The 20,563-nt window shown below is 20.6% G+C and overlaps 2 protein-coding genes across 3 annotated transcripts; one reads left to right on the top strand and one right to left on the bottom strand.

Annotated features, from left to right (window-relative positions):
- The first annotated feature begins 1,214 nt into the window (after nt 1-1,214).
- LOC409283 (splicing factor, arginine/serine-rich 15) lies at nt 1,215-15,461 on the top strand. Its single transcript, XM_026440663.1, has 19 exons — nt 1,215-1,394; nt 2,266-2,394; nt 2,554-2,845; nt 2,925-3,112; nt 3,221-3,496; nt 3,621-3,764; nt 3,857-4,107; nt 4,203-4,418; nt 4,609-4,742; nt 4,849-5,057; nt 5,215-5,392; nt 5,466-5,774; nt 5,892-6,119; nt 6,514-6,782; nt 6,869-7,114; nt 7,383-7,846; nt 9,154-9,428; nt 9,617-10,224; nt 15,345-15,461. Exons 1-18 carry the CDS (start codon nt 1,365-1,367, stop codon nt 10,216-10,218), a joined length of 4,440 nt encoding a protein of 1,479 aa, XP_026296448.1. The 5' UTR covers nt 1,215-1,364; the 3' UTR covers nt 10,219-10,224; nt 15,345-15,461.
- LOC551466 (CAAX prenyl protease 1 homolog) lies at nt 9,685-19,110 on the bottom strand. 2 transcript variants are annotated; one of them, XM_006571889.3, is made up of 6 exons: nt 18,895-19,110; nt 18,343-18,489; nt 18,044-18,247; nt 17,442-17,954; nt 17,224-17,367; nt 9,685-9,875 (listed from the first exon to the last, which is right to left on the bottom strand). In XM_006571889.3, the coding sequence occupies exons 1-6, from the start codon at nt 18,994-18,996 to the stop codon at nt 9,873-9,875; spliced, it is 1,113 nt and encodes a 370-aa protein (XP_006571952.1). In that variant the 5' UTR covers nt 18,997-19,110; the 3' UTR covers nt 9,685-9,872. The 2 variants fall into 2 exon arrangements, with proteins under 2 accessions (XP_006571952.1, XP_623864.3); XM_623861.6 differs by lacking the exon at nt 9,685-9,875 and adding an exon at nt 16,692-16,919.
- Nucleotides 19,111-20,563: the final 1,453 nt, after the last annotated feature.

A 20,563-nucleotide genomic window follows, 5' to 3' on the forward strand; every position in this document is an offset into this window, starting at 1 on the left:
TTTATATATGAATTTTTATATATGAATTTATATATGAATATTCTATTACAGATAATAATAGATATAAAGATCACAAATATCTAAATCAATAGAACTAAAATATAAATATTATATTATGAATATATATATACAATATTAATAATTTAATTATATAATGCTTTTTATTTGCATTAAGTATATTTCTAAACATAAATCGGATTTTTTATTGATTATTTTTATTTATGATAAAAATTTATTATATTTATAATATGAAAAAACTATTTTTTTTTAAATTAATATTATTATTATATATCTTAATAATATTAATATATTTTGTCTAATTTTCTTTTTTACGTTTGGTTCATAATAAAGAAAAGAATGTGAAATAAAAGACATACAATTTCTGAATAATTATTCAAAAAAAAAAAAAAATTAAGAAAAGGAACAACAATATATAATTAAAAAAATTAAGATAGGATAAAATTGCTATTTGCAATTAAAAGTTATAACCTAAATTTGTTATATATATATATATTTTTATAGAAAAAATAAATAATTATAAATAATACTTTATTTATAATTATATTTTATTTATAATATATATTTTATATAATATATATATTATAATATATATATTATTTATAATATATATTTTATTTTTAAAAATATTTTTATATTAAATTATTTAAAAAGTTGATTTATGGCATTAAGGTTATAAAATATATTTAATGCTAATTTTATATCTATTTATAACTACAAAATTTGTTTTATATTTAATAAGAAACAAAGAAACATCAGGTTATGTATCAAAATTTAATCTGTTTTTGATGCAAATTTAGTGTCAAAATTTAGTATAAGGTTTGATATTAAAATTGATATATAATAGTGACATATGAATGGACAAGGTTTTATATTCAAATTTTATAGAGATTTGATATCAATTTGATAATCATTTATAATCAAATTGTTTGCTATGTATATTAATATTTTTATATTAATATTCTTCTTCTATATTATTAATTATTTTTATATCTTGAATACTATTTCATGATATTTTGTTAAAATTTAATTAATTATTGAATAAGTGAATTATGAAGAAACAAAAATTTAAATTGATTTCATTTATAATCAAATTTGATTGGTGAACAATAATCGGTATTAAAGTATAACTTGTTACCGACTGTGCATAGCGGCATGTGACGTCATGCATCACCGCCCCGCGATGTCTTTCGGGAAATAGCGCCGCCATCTTGAGTAGCATGGCCCAGCTAGACAGTGCGCCCTGAGTCGAGACATGCGATTTATCGCAAAAACATTGAACGTCCCAAGAATCACGGATTTCTGTGAAACATAGCAAATATTTGGTGCTTTGCACCTTCATCAGAATGGAAGCGGTTAAGGCATTTAACGCAGAGGTAAGTTAACTTATCCTTGATTCTTTTTCTAGCCCGCCGACTCTCCCTCTTTTTTTCTCGTTTCTCTTTCCTTTTTCTCTTTCTTTTTTACTTTTCGAAGTTGAAAACGATACAATTTTAAAGTAAAAATTTAAAAAAAAATATTTTTTTATCTTTTTGCTGTTTATTGTATAAAAATTCGAATGATTTTAATCTTCAAAGAATGCTTTGATTTCTTAATGTATAAGAAAGAGGGAGAAACCATCTCTGTATGTAAGAAAGAAGGATAGAACTCAAAGAGAATCTTTATTATGATTTAAAATATAATTTGTAATACATAATGTTATTATTAAAATTTTTGTAATTTCTATAATGGAAAGAAAAAATATATAATTATTATATAAAATATGTATTTTAATATAATTATGTTTAATTCATATTATAAATTTAATATCATAAAAGCAAAAAGAATAAGAAACAATAAAAGAGATTTTAAACAATTATAATAATTTTAATATAAATTTATTTAATTTTTTCAATTAATTAGATTTTATATAGATATATTATTAAGTTTAGATCAATTAAATGTAAAAATTAAAATTATATGAATACAATATTTATGTGGAAAATAAATTTTAATAATATTAATTCTATATTTTTTTTATATTTAAAAATTTAATTAATTGTTATTCTTCAAAATTTAAATATAATTTTTGATCAATGAATTAAATATAATATGTCATTAATTCTTTTTATTTATTCATTATTATGGATTAATAAAATATGATTGATAAAAATTTAAAAGTAATTAATTTTTACTAATAAATTGAAATATTTAATTCAAGAAAGAAATTATAATTATTTAATTTAGAATTTAATTATTTCTTTTCAGCTTTCAGCTTTGTATGATGTCAAACCACCAATTTCAAAAGCTAAAATGAATTCTTTAACTAGGGGTGCAATTAAAGCAATTAAATTTTATAAACATGTTGTGCAAAGTGTTGAAAAATTCATTCAAAAAGTAAGTCATAAAATTATTCTTATAATTTTGTATATATTAATATAATATAATTATAGTTTTATAAGATATTATTTTATATTATAAAAAATAAATTTTTTAAAATTAAATTATAAAATTAATTTTATTTATATTGATATAATAATTAATTTTATGTTATAGTGTAAACCAGAATACAAAGTGCCTGGATTGTATGTTATTGATTCAATTGTACGTCAATCCAGACACCAATTTGGAGTAGAAAAAGATGTTTTTGCTCCACGCTTTGCTAAGAATATGCAAACTACTTTCTTAAATCTTTTGAAATGTCCTCAAGAAGATAAAAGTAAAGTAATAAGAGTTTTAAATCTTTGGCAAAAAAATGCAGTTTTTCCTTCAGAGGTAATACAACCTTTATTTGATCTTGCGGATCCAAATCATCCAATACATAAGGAACAAGCAGTTAATACCAATGGTAAAATGACTATGATTTAGTATATAAAATATTTATGAAATTATCATATCAGATATTGAATATTTATTATTATTTTTAGGTACATTGAATATTTCTTCAACAAATAATGTTAGTAATACTGGTACTTCTGTAAAAACTCCACCTTTAACTGCAAAAAATGTAGTAAAAGATCAAAAAATATTTTCTTCTGCAAAACCAATTGATCCTGCTTGGCTTGCACAAACAAAAATGGAGACAGCAAATATAGTTAATGCTAATAAACTTTTAGTAAGTTTAGCTTATATATAATATAGCTTATATTTTATTTTTAATTTATATATTTGTTTATAATATATTGTTTGGAAAATTGATATATTTTAATTATAATATTTTTAGGGGCAATCAAATTCAAATCAAATGGATGCTTCTTTTCTTGATCAATTACAACATTTACAACAATTGTTACTAAAAAAGCAAGAATCGAATGAACAAAAAAGTTCTGTAAAATTTGATAAAAAACTCTTAGATTTTGATTATGGTGAAGAAGAAGATGATGATGTTGTTGTTGCTAATTCGCCAGCAGCAACAACAACATCTAATACTGGTCAACATAATACACTTTCAACTGGAAATAGTCTAGAAAGTCTTGGACTTCTTTTAACAAATCCAGAGGTACAAGTTAATGATTTTAATATTATTGTAATTTACTTATAAAAAATATATAATATAATATAATATTATATAAAAAAATATAATATTAGAAGTAAATTATTTAATCATTGAATTGATAATATAGGTTTTGAGACAACTGCAAACATTACAACAAACAATGCAAGGAAGTACTTCTTCACAACATGAAACAGAAGAAAAAATGCGAAAACTTCAACAAATGAAACAGCAAGAAGAAGAATTTGATAAGCATTTAGCTCAAACTGTTCCTGTATGTTATTGATAATAAAAATATGTTTCTTTTTTTAGTTATATAAATATAAAAAAAATTAATTTTTTGTTGTAAATCAATTTTTATTTCAGAATTTACCATTTGCATCAGAATGTGAATTAAAACCTTCGGATATCTTGAAACCAAGTCAACAAAATACATATACAACAAATGTAAATAGTGGCGTCATACAAGATATGAGTCAACCACCTCCTGGTTATCCACCAGCTCTACCATATGCTTCTCAACCTTTATCAAATATTAGACAGATAAATCAACAAACGCATCAAAATCAAAAAAGTCCGCTTCTGGATGAACGGCAAGACACACAAGATTATTCTGGGTAAACATTTCTTTTTAGTTTCTTTTATAAAATTTCGATTTTAATTTATATTTATTTTAATTTTTATTATAACTAATTTAATAAATTATTCATAGAAATGGCGCAAGACGGGATAGTAGCAGTGTAGAAATTGTAAATTGTGAAAATACAAGATCGCAAAGTAGATCGCCTGATCGATACAGACATCATAGTCGTTCTAGATCACCAAGACATAGAGATAGAGATAGAGATAGAGATAGAGATAGAGATCGAGATCGAGATCGAGACAGAGATAGAAAATCTCGATCAAGAAGTAGATCTAGAAGAAGAAGGTAATTTATATATTTTTATTAAATAAATATATTGTTGAATAATTTATTTATATAAATATATTTTTATATTATTTTATATATATTTATTATATTTTATTATATCATTATTATTTTATTAGCATTCAAGAATTAATAATTATATTATATTATTTAAATTATAAATTATTTAAATTATTATTATATTGTCTAGATCTAGATCAAGAGACAGAGGTCGTGACAGAAAACGAGAAGATAGTCGAGAAAAAATGACTGAAGAAGAACGAGAAAAAGAAAGAGAAAGACGTAAACGAGGATTGCCACCAATTGTGAGAGATAAATTAAGTGGTAATTGTTTTTATATATATATATATATATATAATCTTTTTTTTCTTTTTTTTTTGAATTTCTTCTTTTTATCTTTTTTTAAAATGAATCTAATATTTATTTGCAGTTTGTAGTACTACTCTTTGGGTAGGACATTTATCAAAGTTAGTACATCAAGAAGAACTTTCAGATACATTTGGAGAATTTGGTGACATTGTTAGTATAGATTTAATTTCACCTAGAGGTTGCGCTTTTATATGCATGAATAGAAGACAAGATGCATACCGGGCTCTTACTAAGCTTAAAAATCATAAAATGCAAGGAAAAGCAATCACTGTAAGTTTGATTGTTTTTAGACAATGTTTATTTAGATATCAATGTAATATTTATTTTTATAAAAAAATTTTTATTTATAAATCTATTTTATTAATTAAATTCCTATATAATAATGAAAAATGTTTTTTATAATAATAAAATTTTTAATATATTTTAGTTAGCTTGGGCACCAGGAAAAGGAGTAAAAGGAAAGGAATGGAAAGATTATTGGGAAGTTGAATTAGGAGTTAGTTATATTCCTTGGAATAAATTAGTTAATGTTACTGATCAAGATTTAGAACTATTAGAAGAAGGAGGTATGATTGACGAGGATACTCTACCGCCCAATTTAAAAGGTTAAATAAATTATATTTCATTATTAAGTTTTGAATAGATTATAGATTTTTATAAATCATTAATAATGTATAGGTAAATTAAAGCATTCCGGAACTGCAGATGTGCTTCAACAACAGTTGCAATTACAACAACAAGCATTAGTTGCAGCTACTGGAATTCCAAATTTAGCAGATGGTATGGTAAATGTAATGCAACCTTCAACTAGTGCTCAACAGCAACAATCTCAACAGCAAACTCAGCAACAAGGGCAACAACAACAACAAGTAATTGATACAAGTCAACCTCCACCAATTAGACCTCCTACATCAGCTGCGCTTTTAGCACCACCAAATACACAATTACAGATGATGCCACCTGCTTTCACGATGCCAGGAGTTCCTCGTACGTAATTATTTAAAAGAAATTTAATAGAAAATCAATATTTTTTTCAAATTTTATCAATATATTATCAAATTATATATATATATATATATATAAATATATATATTTATTATCTAGGTATGATTGGACCAATGGGATTACCAATGGCACATAGTTTAATGCCAAATGTTCCCATAGGTGTGCCACCTCCAAATATGCAAAGTTTATTAGCACCACCAGGAATGATGCAAACTATGTTAACGCCACCTGTAAATTCTCCATTTGGAGCAAGTGTTGGCGTTGGTTTACTAACTCAAATTCCTTTACCAGCTCCAGCAGCACCTTCTGATAAACCTAATTCTACTGGTATGTACTAGTATAAAATTAATAATAAATATAAATATTAATATATAAAAATATTGAATAAATCTATTTATTAAATTATAAGCAGTTTAAAATTGCATCAAATGAAATAAGACGAAGATTTAAGTCACATTGTCATTTCATATGAGATTTAATTTGTTTATAATTATATATAATAAATAATATATAATATATTATATAATATTATATAATAATATATAATATATAATAAATAAATCTCAATCTCTATATTTTATATTTGTTTTGATTTCTAAATTTGATTTTTCAAACATGTTTTTTTTAAATATTTTAATATCTTATATATAATATTTCATTTATGAAATGAAGCCTATGAATACAAAGAAAAAATTATAAAAACTTAAAATTCTATTTTTAGGTATGCCACATAATGTTCCTCCGATAGGAGTTCCACCGCCAACAACGGAAACAGGAATGCCAAATTTACCAATGTTACGTCAACCATATGGTGTAGGACCTTCTGCACCCTTACAAATGCAACTACCTCAACAACATTCTGGTGATGATATGGATGTAGAAATGGAAGATGCAATGCCACAAAATTCAAACGGAGCAAAAAATAAAAATAATTTAACTGAACAACTTCCACAAAATGAAGAACGAATAGAATCTGATCAACAAGTAGAAGTAAATATATATTATTTATTTTAACAATAATAATTTTGTCTTATATATTATTATATAAAATTATTCTGCTTTAAATATAATAATAGCATCGGGATTATAAAGAAAGAGAAAGAGATCGTGAAAATAGAGAAAGAAGAGATAGAGAGACACATTTATCGCACAGAGATAGAGAAGGTAATGATTCTAGAATGGATCGTGGAAGAGACAGAGGTAGAGGAAGAGATAGAGGACGTGATCGTAGAAGAGATCTTAGAGATAGAGATAGGGATGATAGAAGAGAAAGAGAAAATAGAGAAAATCGCGAAGGAAATCCACAAACTCAAAATCTTCAGGTAATTTACTATTAAAAGAAGATTATAGATTATAAATTAGAAGATATGAAAAAGATTGTATTGATTTTATTAGTTTTATTAAATATTAAAAAATAATATATTAAATTATTATTGTTAAATATTAAAATATTAGAGATAAAAAGTTTTAAAAAATTATACAAAATATATAATTATATAAATGATTTAAATTAATAAATTAAAATAAAAAATTTTATTTTACTTATAATTTCAATTATTAAATCAATTTTGATAAAATATTTATATTCAGGAAAACGAATCTACTCCAAAAAAAGATGGCAAACCAAGTTTAGCTGATCGTTTGCGTCAATTGGCTGATGGTACACTGCCTCTTGAAGATCGTGTTGATCGAATAATTCCTCGTAATCGTCAAGAACGAGATAGATCTGATAGAAACTTTGATGATTCTCGATCAACACGTGGAGAACCTCTTTCTTCTTTGATGGATTTACCAAAATTTGGTTTACCTCAAGAAAGAGGTGATTTTCCAGCTCGACCACCAGATTTTCGTAATCCACAAGATCCAAGAGAATATCAACAACAAAGAGATAGACAGAATTTCGGAAGAAATCACAGAGGATCACAAATACACGAGGAATTTATGGATGTTCCAAGGTTGCAAGGAGGAATATATCAAGAAGAATTTGATAATAGAATACATGGACAGCAAAGAGTAGAAGATTTTGGAAGACTTGGACCACTCAGAGAACAAAGGTAAAATATAATTTTATGTACATTAATTTTAATTTTATAATTGATAAAATAAACAAAAATAAGTAAATTATCATAGAAATAAATACAATTATTATGAACATATAAGAATACACAATGAAACATGAATACATAGAATATTTTGTTTAATTGAATATAATCAAATATAATTTCACCAGAAATTAAAGTTATCAAAAAAATGTTTTAACAAAAACTATTTAATTTAAATGTAAACATTATATTATGTAAAGAATTTTTTCATAAGCCGAAATTTCAAAATCAATTTCGCTTTTTTAATTAAAATCATAAAATTTTGAATTCATTAATCAATTTTTTTGTTGCATTAGATTGATATAGATTTTTTTTATTTTCTATAAAAAAGTATTAAATATTTCTATCCTATCAAAATTCGAAGATTAAAAAAATGACAATCATTTATGAATTTTTTCATTTATTCAATTTATGTCCTCCGATTTTTATTATCCAATTGAAAATGATTATTGATCGGTATAAAGTTTAAACATTGTATCAATGACATTTATTTTCAATGGATGATGAAAATCAGACAATGTAAAATGACTATAATTGGTTCTAGAACAAATCCTGGATAGATACAAAAATAAAACACGAATTTTTTTTATTAATTATCATTTTCAATTAAATAAAATAAAGAAAATATATGCTAAAGAATGTAGACGAGGCCATTTAACCAATAAAAGAAATACGTGTTTTGTTTTTATATATTGAAAATTCTATTGAATTAGTATTAATCTCAGACAATTATTGTTTTTCGAATTTTAATAATATTTATAATATTTAAATTATAGAAATATCTTGTATTTTTCAATATAAAATTAATACATTTTTATAAAAACCCAAATAAATTAAATGATTTAGTTAAAAAAATGAAACTAATCTTGAAATCTATACTATTCTCTCTACTATTCGACCTACAAAAAATAATTTATATCATATAATATATGTATCTAAATATTTTTAGTTAAAATATTTTTTAATAACTTTAATCTTTTGTCAGATATTCCAGACCAGATTCAATTAAACGAAACATTTGTAAAACATATATAATTATATATATACAAATAAAATTATTTTTTCTTCAAAATCATTTATTAAAAAATACTACTTATTAAGAAAGAATTCATATTCTGTAAAAAAAAATTAATATAATACTTCAATTTTTAAAATATTAATTATAATTAAATATAAAAATATAATTATATTTAAAGTTAAATATTAATTATATATTTATTATATATATTTAAATATAAATTATTAATTATTTTTCAAAGGGAGGAATTCGATAGATCTGAAGTACGAGGAAGAAGACCACTTGATGATCGATTTGATTATGAAATAAGACGAGATAGTTTTGACCCGCGACTTCAAGATAATTTCGATCCAAGAGGGCATCTTGATCGAGGTGATTTTGAACCTAGGAGACGAGAATTCTTTGGAATCGATCCTATATTTGGAATGCCACCAATCATGGGACCTAGAGGTCCAAGACCTGGACATCCTGATGGATTTGGACCACGTCCAACTCCTTTAGGAGTTCGCGGACCAGGTAAAAATATTTTCATTTTCTAAAAAAAAAGAAAAATTTAATATTAGATTATTTTTAAAAAATTAAATTATTAATTAATTTTTTTATTTACATATTTAAAATAGATATAAATCATTTTTATATACATTTCTTAATAAATAAATAAAAATTGAATAAATAAATAAAATTAACAAATTTTTGTTTTATAGGTCCATTAATGTTCCATCCACGAGGTTTGGGACCCCGACCTCTTCGTCCTGGAATGAGGCCTTTTGGACCTCGTGGACCACCTTTCGATCCCCGAGAATCAGATGCCTTTTTTAGACCTCCCTTTGATGATATTCGTCCCCATGTCAGACCACCTTTTGGACCTATGGGTCCACCATCCATTATTCCTCCAGAATCTGCTGTTCCTTGGAGAAATCAGGAACTTCCTCCTGGTTCCTGGTCTTCTGACTCAGAGAATCACTTACAAAGAGATAATCTTAGAGATAAAAAAGGTAATAATAAACATTCAAGTAACATGGAAAGAGAAAATCGAAATAGGGGTCGAAAATCAAGATGGACTAATGTAAGTCCATCTGGAGAAGAAGCGGAAGAATCAAAAGAACAAGAATCAACATCTACAAATGTTGAAGAAAAAGAATCTATAAAGGAAGAGGAAATAGTGAAAGAAGAGGAAAAAGAAGAAATTGGAATAAAGGAAATAATCTCTAATGAACAAAAAGAAGAATTAAAAGAAACAATTGAGACAAATCAACAAGTCATTGAAATGAAGAAGGAAGAAGAAGAGGATCGCAGGGATTCTTAGACCAAAGTAAAAAGCGATTATTCTCTTTAAAATTTTTTCTTACTCTATGGAGTGGTGTGAGGGAGAATTCGCTTCAAATTAGGTCAAATTGAAACAGTCAATTTTAGAAAATGGAATACTGAATTTTAAAATAATTATATTCAATCGATGATAATTATTGTTAAAAATAATAATATGTCGTTTTAATTTTATTCTCTGTAATATTGATGAAATTATTACTTGTTATTAAAGATAGATCTTAAGAAGTAAATATAACAAAGAAATTATAATAAATAAAATTTAAAAAAATACAAGATTTTAATTTACTTTAAATTAATAAATTCTTATATAAATTTAAAAAATATCATATTTTTTATAAAAATATAGAAAAAAAATATTTTTACTAATTTTTCAATCTATATCATTTTTTACATTTAAATAATTATTTTATATTATTTTACAATGTATAAAACAAAAATAATATAAATATATCATCGATTGAACATAATAAGATATCTTTAATTCAGGGTTTCAAGTTTCAAACAAATTGATTTTGTCAATTTGATAATGTAAGAAGTTGTGAGTTTTGAACACAGGACTTATGATCTGTGGATACTCCAAGACGACTTATTTATTGAATTGTAAATACTTTTGTATTTTCGTAGTGAACAAAAATATACACAATATATTCAATTTAAATTTATATATTTAACTATTTCTCTAAACTTTTGGAAATATAAAAAAAGTGTTTGATTCTAAAATGAGTAAATATATTTTCTATTTTGAATAAGAAAGGATTTTAAATTATTAATTCAATAGTATTATTTAATTATATTTTAATACTTTTCTAAAAAAAATTAAATTAGGTTAATTAATTTATTCTTAATTTATAAAAAATAATCAAAAGTAATAAATATTAATTTTTTTCTACAAAAATATATAAATCTATTTCAAAAGAAGAAAAATATGAACAATTATATAGAACAATTTTTATGTTTATTATTATTTTTCATTAAATGATTTTTTAATATTTTTTTTTATATTTCCAATAGTCAAAGAAATTAAATATATATATTTAAATCAATACTGTATAGATAAATAAATCTTAACAATAGAATCTTGAATAACCGTATATTCTAAAAACTATAAATATTTTTTCTTGATTGAATTTCGTTCAACTGAATTTTTAGAATATATAGAATGTTAATATATTCGTAAGATATGTTTGAAGGAACGACTTAATAACAAATACAAAAATTTATATATGAAAAGAATTGATTATTTATTAAATTATTTATAATTTAAGTACATATTAAATGAAACGAGACATAAATAAAATAATAACATGAATAAAGTATATATAACGGAAACAATAGTTTCATTCTATTAGCTTCATTTAATGAAAACTTCAATTATAACGTAATAAATAAGCTTTAATTGAATTTTTTTTTCTCTCTCTAGAATTTTTTTTTTGCAACTTTTCTCTTCTTTCAACGAATATATTAATACTTTATATAAGAGATAATAAAATTATATAATACATAAAAAGATCAGTAACTGATTGAATTCAAATAATTTTTCATTTTATTTGAATATATTATATTAATATTCATATAATATTCGTAAGATACGTTTGAAGGAACGATTTCAGAAATAAAAAAATTTATATTAATATTCATTTTAATAGATTTTTTTTTTATTCAATATAAATAAGAACTAAAATTTACGTATTTTTTATAAAATAAAAAAATTAAATAGTTAAAAAAAATTGTGAATTCGGATAAGCAAGATTCTACTCCAAATATTTAATTAGATAGAGAGAGAGATTACATATATATATATATATATATATATATGTATATACGTATGTATGTGTGGATATAGATGCGTGCTTGCATGCATGCATGTGTGTATGTATATGTTTGTATGAAAGAAAAATGTAAAAATTGACAAATATTTGCATGTATGTAATTGATTATGAAAAAAGAAAAAAGAGAGAGAAAGTAAAGTGAAAATATATATAGCACTGATGTTCGGTGCGGCTCAATCAAACAAAAAATAAATATTTTCTATATAACATCTTTCTTCATAAGCAAAATAACAGCCTTTCATTCCGCTGGCTCCCAGAATTGTCTTTATATTTTTTCCTAATAGACATAAAATATTAAATATATAACTTTAATAATGTATAAAATTGTTTTTAAAACATTTTGTCTGGGAGTCTTCATAACACAATCAAGATAATTACTCATTATTTATTAATTTTATTTATCATTATTTATATGACTGGTTTGATTAATTTTTTTTTATCAATCCTTATTTATATCACAATAAGTTTAATTGTTTAATCAACTTATAGGAAAGTTTCTAAGTTACAACTTCCAAAAAATAGTTTGAACATTAAGCTAGTTGTGAGCCAAATCGTAATCAATTGATTTACTATAATTTTTTTTAATAAATATATTTATTTTTTAATAAATATCTTAGCTAATTTTTTATAAGCAAAATATAAAAAAAGAACGTTTCTTTTTTATTATTAATAAAAAAATTAAAATATAAAAATAAAATAAATATAATTATTATTTAACATTAAATATAATTATTATTCTAATGATTATACAAATTCATTTTTTTTTAATTTGCATTAAAGGAAAATATTTTATGCTATTAATTACTAAATCGTTATATGTTTTTAAAATAATTATAAGTCTATTTTAACTAATATATTATTCTATCTAATTCTTTTATTATGCAATTTATGTCTGAAAAATTTTTCCTCCGAATATCGAATAATATATTAAAGAAATTTAATTTAAAGAAATCAGAAATTTCAATAAAAATTTTAATATAAAACGAAGAAATTTCTGAAACAATAAAAGTTAAATATTTAAAATGATATTCGGAATGGAATTAAATCTTTTTAGCTTTAGATACTTGTTCAGTACTTATATTCGTGTATTCACATACTTGCGTGAGTCTCTCTCTCTGTCGCCATACAACGATGGAACACCAGCCACCAGGTCGCTTACGCTCAAACTGAGCGGCAAGTGCAAGGTACTGTTGTGTTTTACTCATATTTATGTAGGTAGATATATACATACAACACACACATACATATATACAAATATATATATATATATATATATATATATATATATATTTATACATATTATATTCTGGACAAACTTATGCAAAAAGATGAAACATGTTTATTAAATTCTTAATGAAGCGAACAAATTTATTTTAAGATAATGTTAATTAATTTTAATATATTTCTAAATTTCTAAAATTTTTTATAAATTTATGTTTAATCGTAACGATTAAAAGAAATATTGAATTTGATTTATTTTAGGAATTTTTATTAAGTAAAAGTTAAAATTTTAAATTTCATTATATAATATTTAATTATATCGTATTGTTTTAATAATTAAAAAAAATGTAATTAAAATGCATAAATGATGTGCAATAAATGTGAATTGGAATGTTATTATTATTATTATTAAATAAAAATAATTTTGTATTTATTGATAAATTAAAAATATAAATATTATTGTTTTATCTAATAATATAAATTTAATATCTAATATTATAAATTTCTATTAAAGTTATTTATGTTAAATTTTATTTAATAATGTTAAATTTTATAAAAAATTTTGTAAAAAAATAAGTTTATATTAATATATTCAAAAATCGTTTTATGATTATTAATATAAGTTTAAGTTCGTCCAGAATGTTACTTTTTCAAATAAATCATCATATTATAAATTCCTAAAAATAAAAAGATTAAGAAGAAAAAGAGTATCATAATTCAAAATAATATAAGTATAAGAAGCCCGTGCACCACTCCGGAGCAGAGTTCAAACATAAAATTCTGTTTCTTTTTCAGAAGTTAAATGTCATTAATAACAAAAAATTGCGATTAATTTATTTACATGAAGAATTAATGAATCATTTATGTAAATATCTATTTATATATTTATAAATATGATATGATAAATAATGATAGAATTTAACAAAAATATTATAAATGCAGAGATTAGTTTATTTTTAATATTTTTTACAATAGCAGTATTATTATTTATAATATTTTAATGGAACTTAACTTATTTATGCTTGATTATTAATTTCTATATATTATATATAATTTTTATTTAATTTAAAATTACTTTCTTTTCAATCAAATATAATATATTTTGTAACCTGTTATTGACGTCGATTTAATCGATGAAGAAACTTGATATGCACATGCGCAAAAATATATAATTAATATTAGAATATCGAATATAAAATCTTGAGTATACATTAACCTCGAATTTTTATTCATGTTTGTTTTGGAAAACATTAAAAAAATAACAAATATTCTTAAATGACCAAATATAGAAAATACTTTGAATATACGATTTGAATATTTAAAAAAATTAAAAATATTTAAACATTTAAAGAATAACAAATTTTCAATACAAAACGAAGATTGATATTTTTTTATAATAATTAATTACACTATTATCAATTATAACTTAATAAGTAAGAATGATTTCATATAATTTTTTGTTAAAAACAATATTATGAACATCTTTATAAAATATTTGCAAATTATATACAAAAAAAAAAATACATAATATAACATTTATAGACTGTTAAATATGTGTTATTTTAATTATGATATAATTATAAAAGAGTCATTTTTTTAATTTTTAAAAATTTTTTATTCGTTTAAATCTATTTTGATTAATAAATATTTTCAATATCTTGATTTTTATCATATAATTTAATTTATATATATCAAAACTGTAAAAAACATATAATTTATATTTAAATCTTTTTAAATATACGAAAACTATTAGCATAGATTAGCATGGATAATTAAATTTGATGACTTTTGATAAATTTTATTTTTACTTTTTCTTATAAATGAAAAACAAAATGATATTTCAATTTTGATTATATTTTATTTGAAATTAATAATTAAAAAGTAAATTAAAAATTATGAAACTAATATTAATTTCATATATATATTTTTTATTAAAATTATATATATCAATTTTTAAATTGATATATATATAATTTGAAACCAATTATATAAGTATATAATTATATTTTTATTATACATAATTCGAATTAAATATATTTTATATTATTTGTTTCAGACACAATACATCTTGAAATGGAACAAATGGATCTATTATGTGATTTTTTCTCAATCTTATGTATTTATTGTAAACATAAGCATTTTAATAAAATTGAGATATGAATGTATATAATAATATGAGCATATATCATCATATTATATTAAATAATTTAAGTTAATTATTTTTAGTACTTTCTTATATTCTAATTTTCTAATTTTTTATTTTTTGTTTACAAATACTTTATAATTTTAATGTAAAATTTTTTGTTTTAATTATTGATTAAAATTATTGAAATTATTGAAATGACATAGCATTTTCCATAAAAAATATTTGAAATTGATTTAAATAATATATTAAAATAATGCATTTCTTATATTTACTTTGATTTTTATTTAAATTTTTTATGTCAAGTTTTGATTTTTGATTACATATTAAAAACTTGAAATATTGAAAAAGATTTAAAAAAATTTCTATATGACATCTTTTATATATATATATATACTCAAATTTAAAAATTGTATATTATGATAAATATACATATAATAATATTTCATAAATGCTTTAATTTTCTGAAAAATAATAAAATTTAATGGAAACTTTATATCTATATTAAACATGACTAGTTTATGCATTATATATAATATTCTAATTTATTTTAACTTTATACATAATCTAATTAAAAAAATAGTAATTCTTTATATATAAAGATTTAAAGTTAATATATATCAATTTATATATAAATACATAATATATTTATAAAAAAATGTGCTTTTTATTCTATGAAATATTTTATAATATACAATATTATTAGATATAAAAAAACATGACAATATTAAATTGAAATATACGATTATATAAAAAAAAAAAAAAAATTCGTAACATATTCAAATTATAAATTTAATTAAATAAAATTTAATCAAAAATATATGAAAAATATAATTTTATATATTTTAAATAAATATTATTTATAATCTAAGCATTTTTCTTATAATATATTTAGAATCAAAATAGTTATTAATATTATCTTAAAAATTAAATTATATTTAAAAAATTAATAATTATTTACTACTTTTTTAATTACATTTATATAATTATTTATAATTATTTGAAATAACATTTTCATTTGACAAATAATTTTAAATTTATATATATATATCTTGATTATAGAATATTAATTACATAAGTATACATATTGTTATTTTTAATTCTAATTTTTAATTATGATTATTACTTAATTATATATATCACTTGAAAATTATAAAATCATTATATGATTATACTATACAATGTAAATGTTTTATAATTGTTATTATATTATGATATATTAAGGTAATATAGTGTAGTATAGTAAAGTAATATAAAAAAATATTAAAATTAATTTTCTTTATCAATAACTTCAAGTCTTTCAAGAAGTTCTGGATGACTATGATACCAACTAGAATATAATTTATCATAAAGAGGATAACTAAGATTATCCTTTTGTAACTTGATTAAAGAACTCTTTAATGCTTCTCCATGTCCTAAATTTTTTGCAAATTTATCTGCTTCAAATTCAAATCTTCTTTTAAATATAACTGTTATAAATTGGAATAACTAAAAAATTATAATAAATTTTATAAATATTATTTTAAACACAATTATTTGATATAAATAAAATATAAATAAATTGCATTTCAAAATTACAAAATAGTTTTCAGTTTTAAAGTTTTACTCTCTATATATAAATTTTTTAAATTAAATTTTACATTAGTTTATATTAATAAGTAAAATTCTCAAGTATAAGTAAAATTTTGAAATAAAATATTTATATAATAGAATACATTATATAAACTATTTTGCATTATACAAAAACTTTTTGAATTTTTAAATATAAATTAAAAATATAAATCAAACTTACCACATTTGGAGGATTTGAAATATACATAGTAACAATAATAAGTCCTATAAATGTAGGTTGAATATCCATGAATCCAAAAGCTTCATATATAGGTTTATAATTAATAAGTTTTGCATATAGAAAAATATTCATCAATAAATGTAGCTACAAAAATATATTTTTATAAATTAAAAAATAAAAAATAATACGAAAAAATAAATAAAAATTTAAAAATTTACTTGGCCAAATATAAATCCTTTTAATGCATGACTATGTTTCCAATGTCCTAATTCATGTGCTAATATTGCTAATACTTCATCTGTATTACATCCTTTTACATCTGCTTCATCTTTTGCTGGTTTAAAATATTCTTTTACTAAGGTATCATATAAAACAATTCTTTTATGTTTATAAAAACCATAGAGATATGCATTGCTATGTGAAGACCTTTTTGAATTTTCAACAATAAATATTTTATAAAGAGGATAATTAATTGATGCTGCTAATGCTTCAATTTTTGTTTTCAAATCTCCATTTGGAAGAGGTGTATATTTATCAAAGATTGGTGCAATTACTTCTGGATAAATGATCATAAGAAAAAGTGCAGCAACTATTAAAAATATCCAAAGATAAAGAAAGCAATACTCTCCTCCACTCTTTATAATCCATATTACAGCACATAAAAGAGGTACTACAATTATTTGATGTACAATGAATTTAAGAAGCTGATCTTTGGCAAAGAATAATGGTGTCTAAAATTTATAACATTATTTGTTAATTTATTTTTTCAAATTAACAAGATAAAAAGCATTATTTAATATTAAAATTTTTATTTTCTTACCTCTTTGTTAAATCCATAAGCTTGTTCCACAACAAATGTAAAATAAACTTTAAATGGTAAAAATATTATATCATTAATAGTACTTAAAATGAACATACAAATACCACTCAAGAGAATTTCATTTTCATCATTAAAGCCAAAATATTTAACTAAATTAATGCTCCATAACCAAAATCGATGATAACATAAAGTTAACAAGAATATCTATAAATATTCAAATATATATAATATTATAGGAATTATATAATTTTTGTTAAATATTATAATATACTTTATGCACATAATTAAAAATTTCATACCATGGTACAAAGTTCAGAATATATACTTTCAAAACTATCAAACTTTAATCTATCTAATAAATAATTATGTGCTTTATTATAAACATCTTTTGTCATTAAACCTTCGAGAGATTTAGGTAAATTGGTTAAACGCATCATAAAAACACGCTAGAAAAAAGTTATTATATATTATTATATATATTATATACATTATTATTATAAATTTTAATAATTATTATTATATTTTATAATAATTATTTAATAATAAAATTTATTATATATTATTTATAAACAAATAATTTCTTTTTCAATTTATTACGACATTAAATAATTAATATTTATAAATATTTAGTACAATTCCTTTAATATTCAATTCAGGATTGAGAAATCATTAAAATAAAAAATAGTATAGTATAAAATAAAAAATAAAAATAGTAATATAATAATTAATCTGTATATTAAAAAATTTTATTTTTATATTAAAATAAAATTATAAAATAAATTCAAATTAAAAATTACATTAAATTAAATTAAAAATTTAGGTTATTAGAAATTAAATAAAATGTATAATACCTGACGAAGATCTAAATAAAATTTCCAAAGAAATAAAAGCCATGATATGGCTAAGATTTCATAAAGTATATTTTCTTCGATAAATCTTACAAAACTAGACATTGTTTTGTACTTAACAAATAAAAATTCTTATTTCTATATTTTATCTTGATCGCCGGTTTTTCTAAAACAAAGTTAGGTTTAGGATTGCCGGGAAAAGTCTAATCATGAAAAGAATGGGAGATATAGTAATGAAACTTAGAGATAGAGATGAAAGAAAAAATATTTTAATGTTTATATATTTGTATAATTTGTTTAAAACAATATGACTTTATTTCTCTCTTATTTCTTTTTCTAATAATAAGTTCTATTTCACCTAATATATAATATATTGATATATTTGTGAATCATTTAAAAGATTCTAAAAAAAATACAAAAGTTGATATATAAAATGTTAATTGAAGTTTATTTATTAAGTTAAAAGTAATTTAAATTAGATAAGAAAGACAAGAGCAAAATGTGACAAAAATATAGTAAAAGCGATCTCATTCTATTTTTATCTCGCTTTATCTAATGCAAACTTTAATTTAATTTAACAAATATGTCTTATATAATATAAGTATATCTTTATGTACTTTATAATTGTTTTGGTTTTTGAATTGATCTAAATTTCAAAAATATCATGAATATATTATATATATAAAATATATAAAATTATCAAGAAAATTTTCTATAGCAAGAATGGGAGAAAATAATAATAAGAGAAATGAAGATAAAGGAATAAATAATAATGTTAACCAATCTTGCTGAAAAAGACATTAATATAAAATTTGATGTCAGATTCATTCTTCTGCTCTACTATCTGATTTTTCCCCATTTTTTTCTTGATTTGATTTAATGCTTTAAATCTTAAACTTATGTAAAAAATATATTACATAAATTAATTATAAAAATTATAAACAGTTTTTTCATCAATTTTGAATATCACGATACAATATAAATTTTAATCATATACATTTAATCAAAATCATTTGAATAAAATAAATTTTCATTATTATAATGCTATATTATAAGAAAAATAATTAGTAAATAATAGCATAAGAAGTAAATTTATCAAAATTATATTTTATTTGCAATAATTATGAACAAATTTAAACTAAAATAAGAAAAGAATAATAAATTGAATATTAATATTTCAAAATTAAAATTTAATTATTTTGAAATTATATATATATATTTAAAATTAACAACTAATAAAATAAAATATATATTTCAGATTTTAAACTGTATTTCAACTATATTATATATATTAAATATTTATATATTACTTTAAAAGTAAAAACAAAAACAAAAACAAAAACAAAAACTTATGTCTATGTATGATGTCACGCGATATAAATAATTTTATTTTTATTTTAAGCCAATTATTTGATATAAATATATATGGTCTAAGAATTTTACTATTACGTGAAAATATATCTTTAATATTATTATTTGTTATATTATAGTTGTTTGTTTAATAGACTAAAGTTTATCTTTTCAAAAATGTCTTAAGGATTATTGATTTATTGAATTTGTAATTTATTGCAATAGTAATGATTAATTTCAAAATCTTCAATAAAGATTTTTTTATCTGTGAATTCTAATTTTGTTTTTACTTTTATCCGCTTGTTTCGCATTTCATGTATAT

The sequence above is a fragment of the Apis mellifera genome, linkage group LG5 (assembly GCF_003254395.2).
Source record: "Apis mellifera strain DH4 linkage group LG5, Amel_HAv3.1, whole genome shotgun sequence".
Lineage (NCBI taxonomy): Eukaryota > Metazoa > Arthropoda > Insecta > Hymenoptera > Apidae > Apis > Apis mellifera.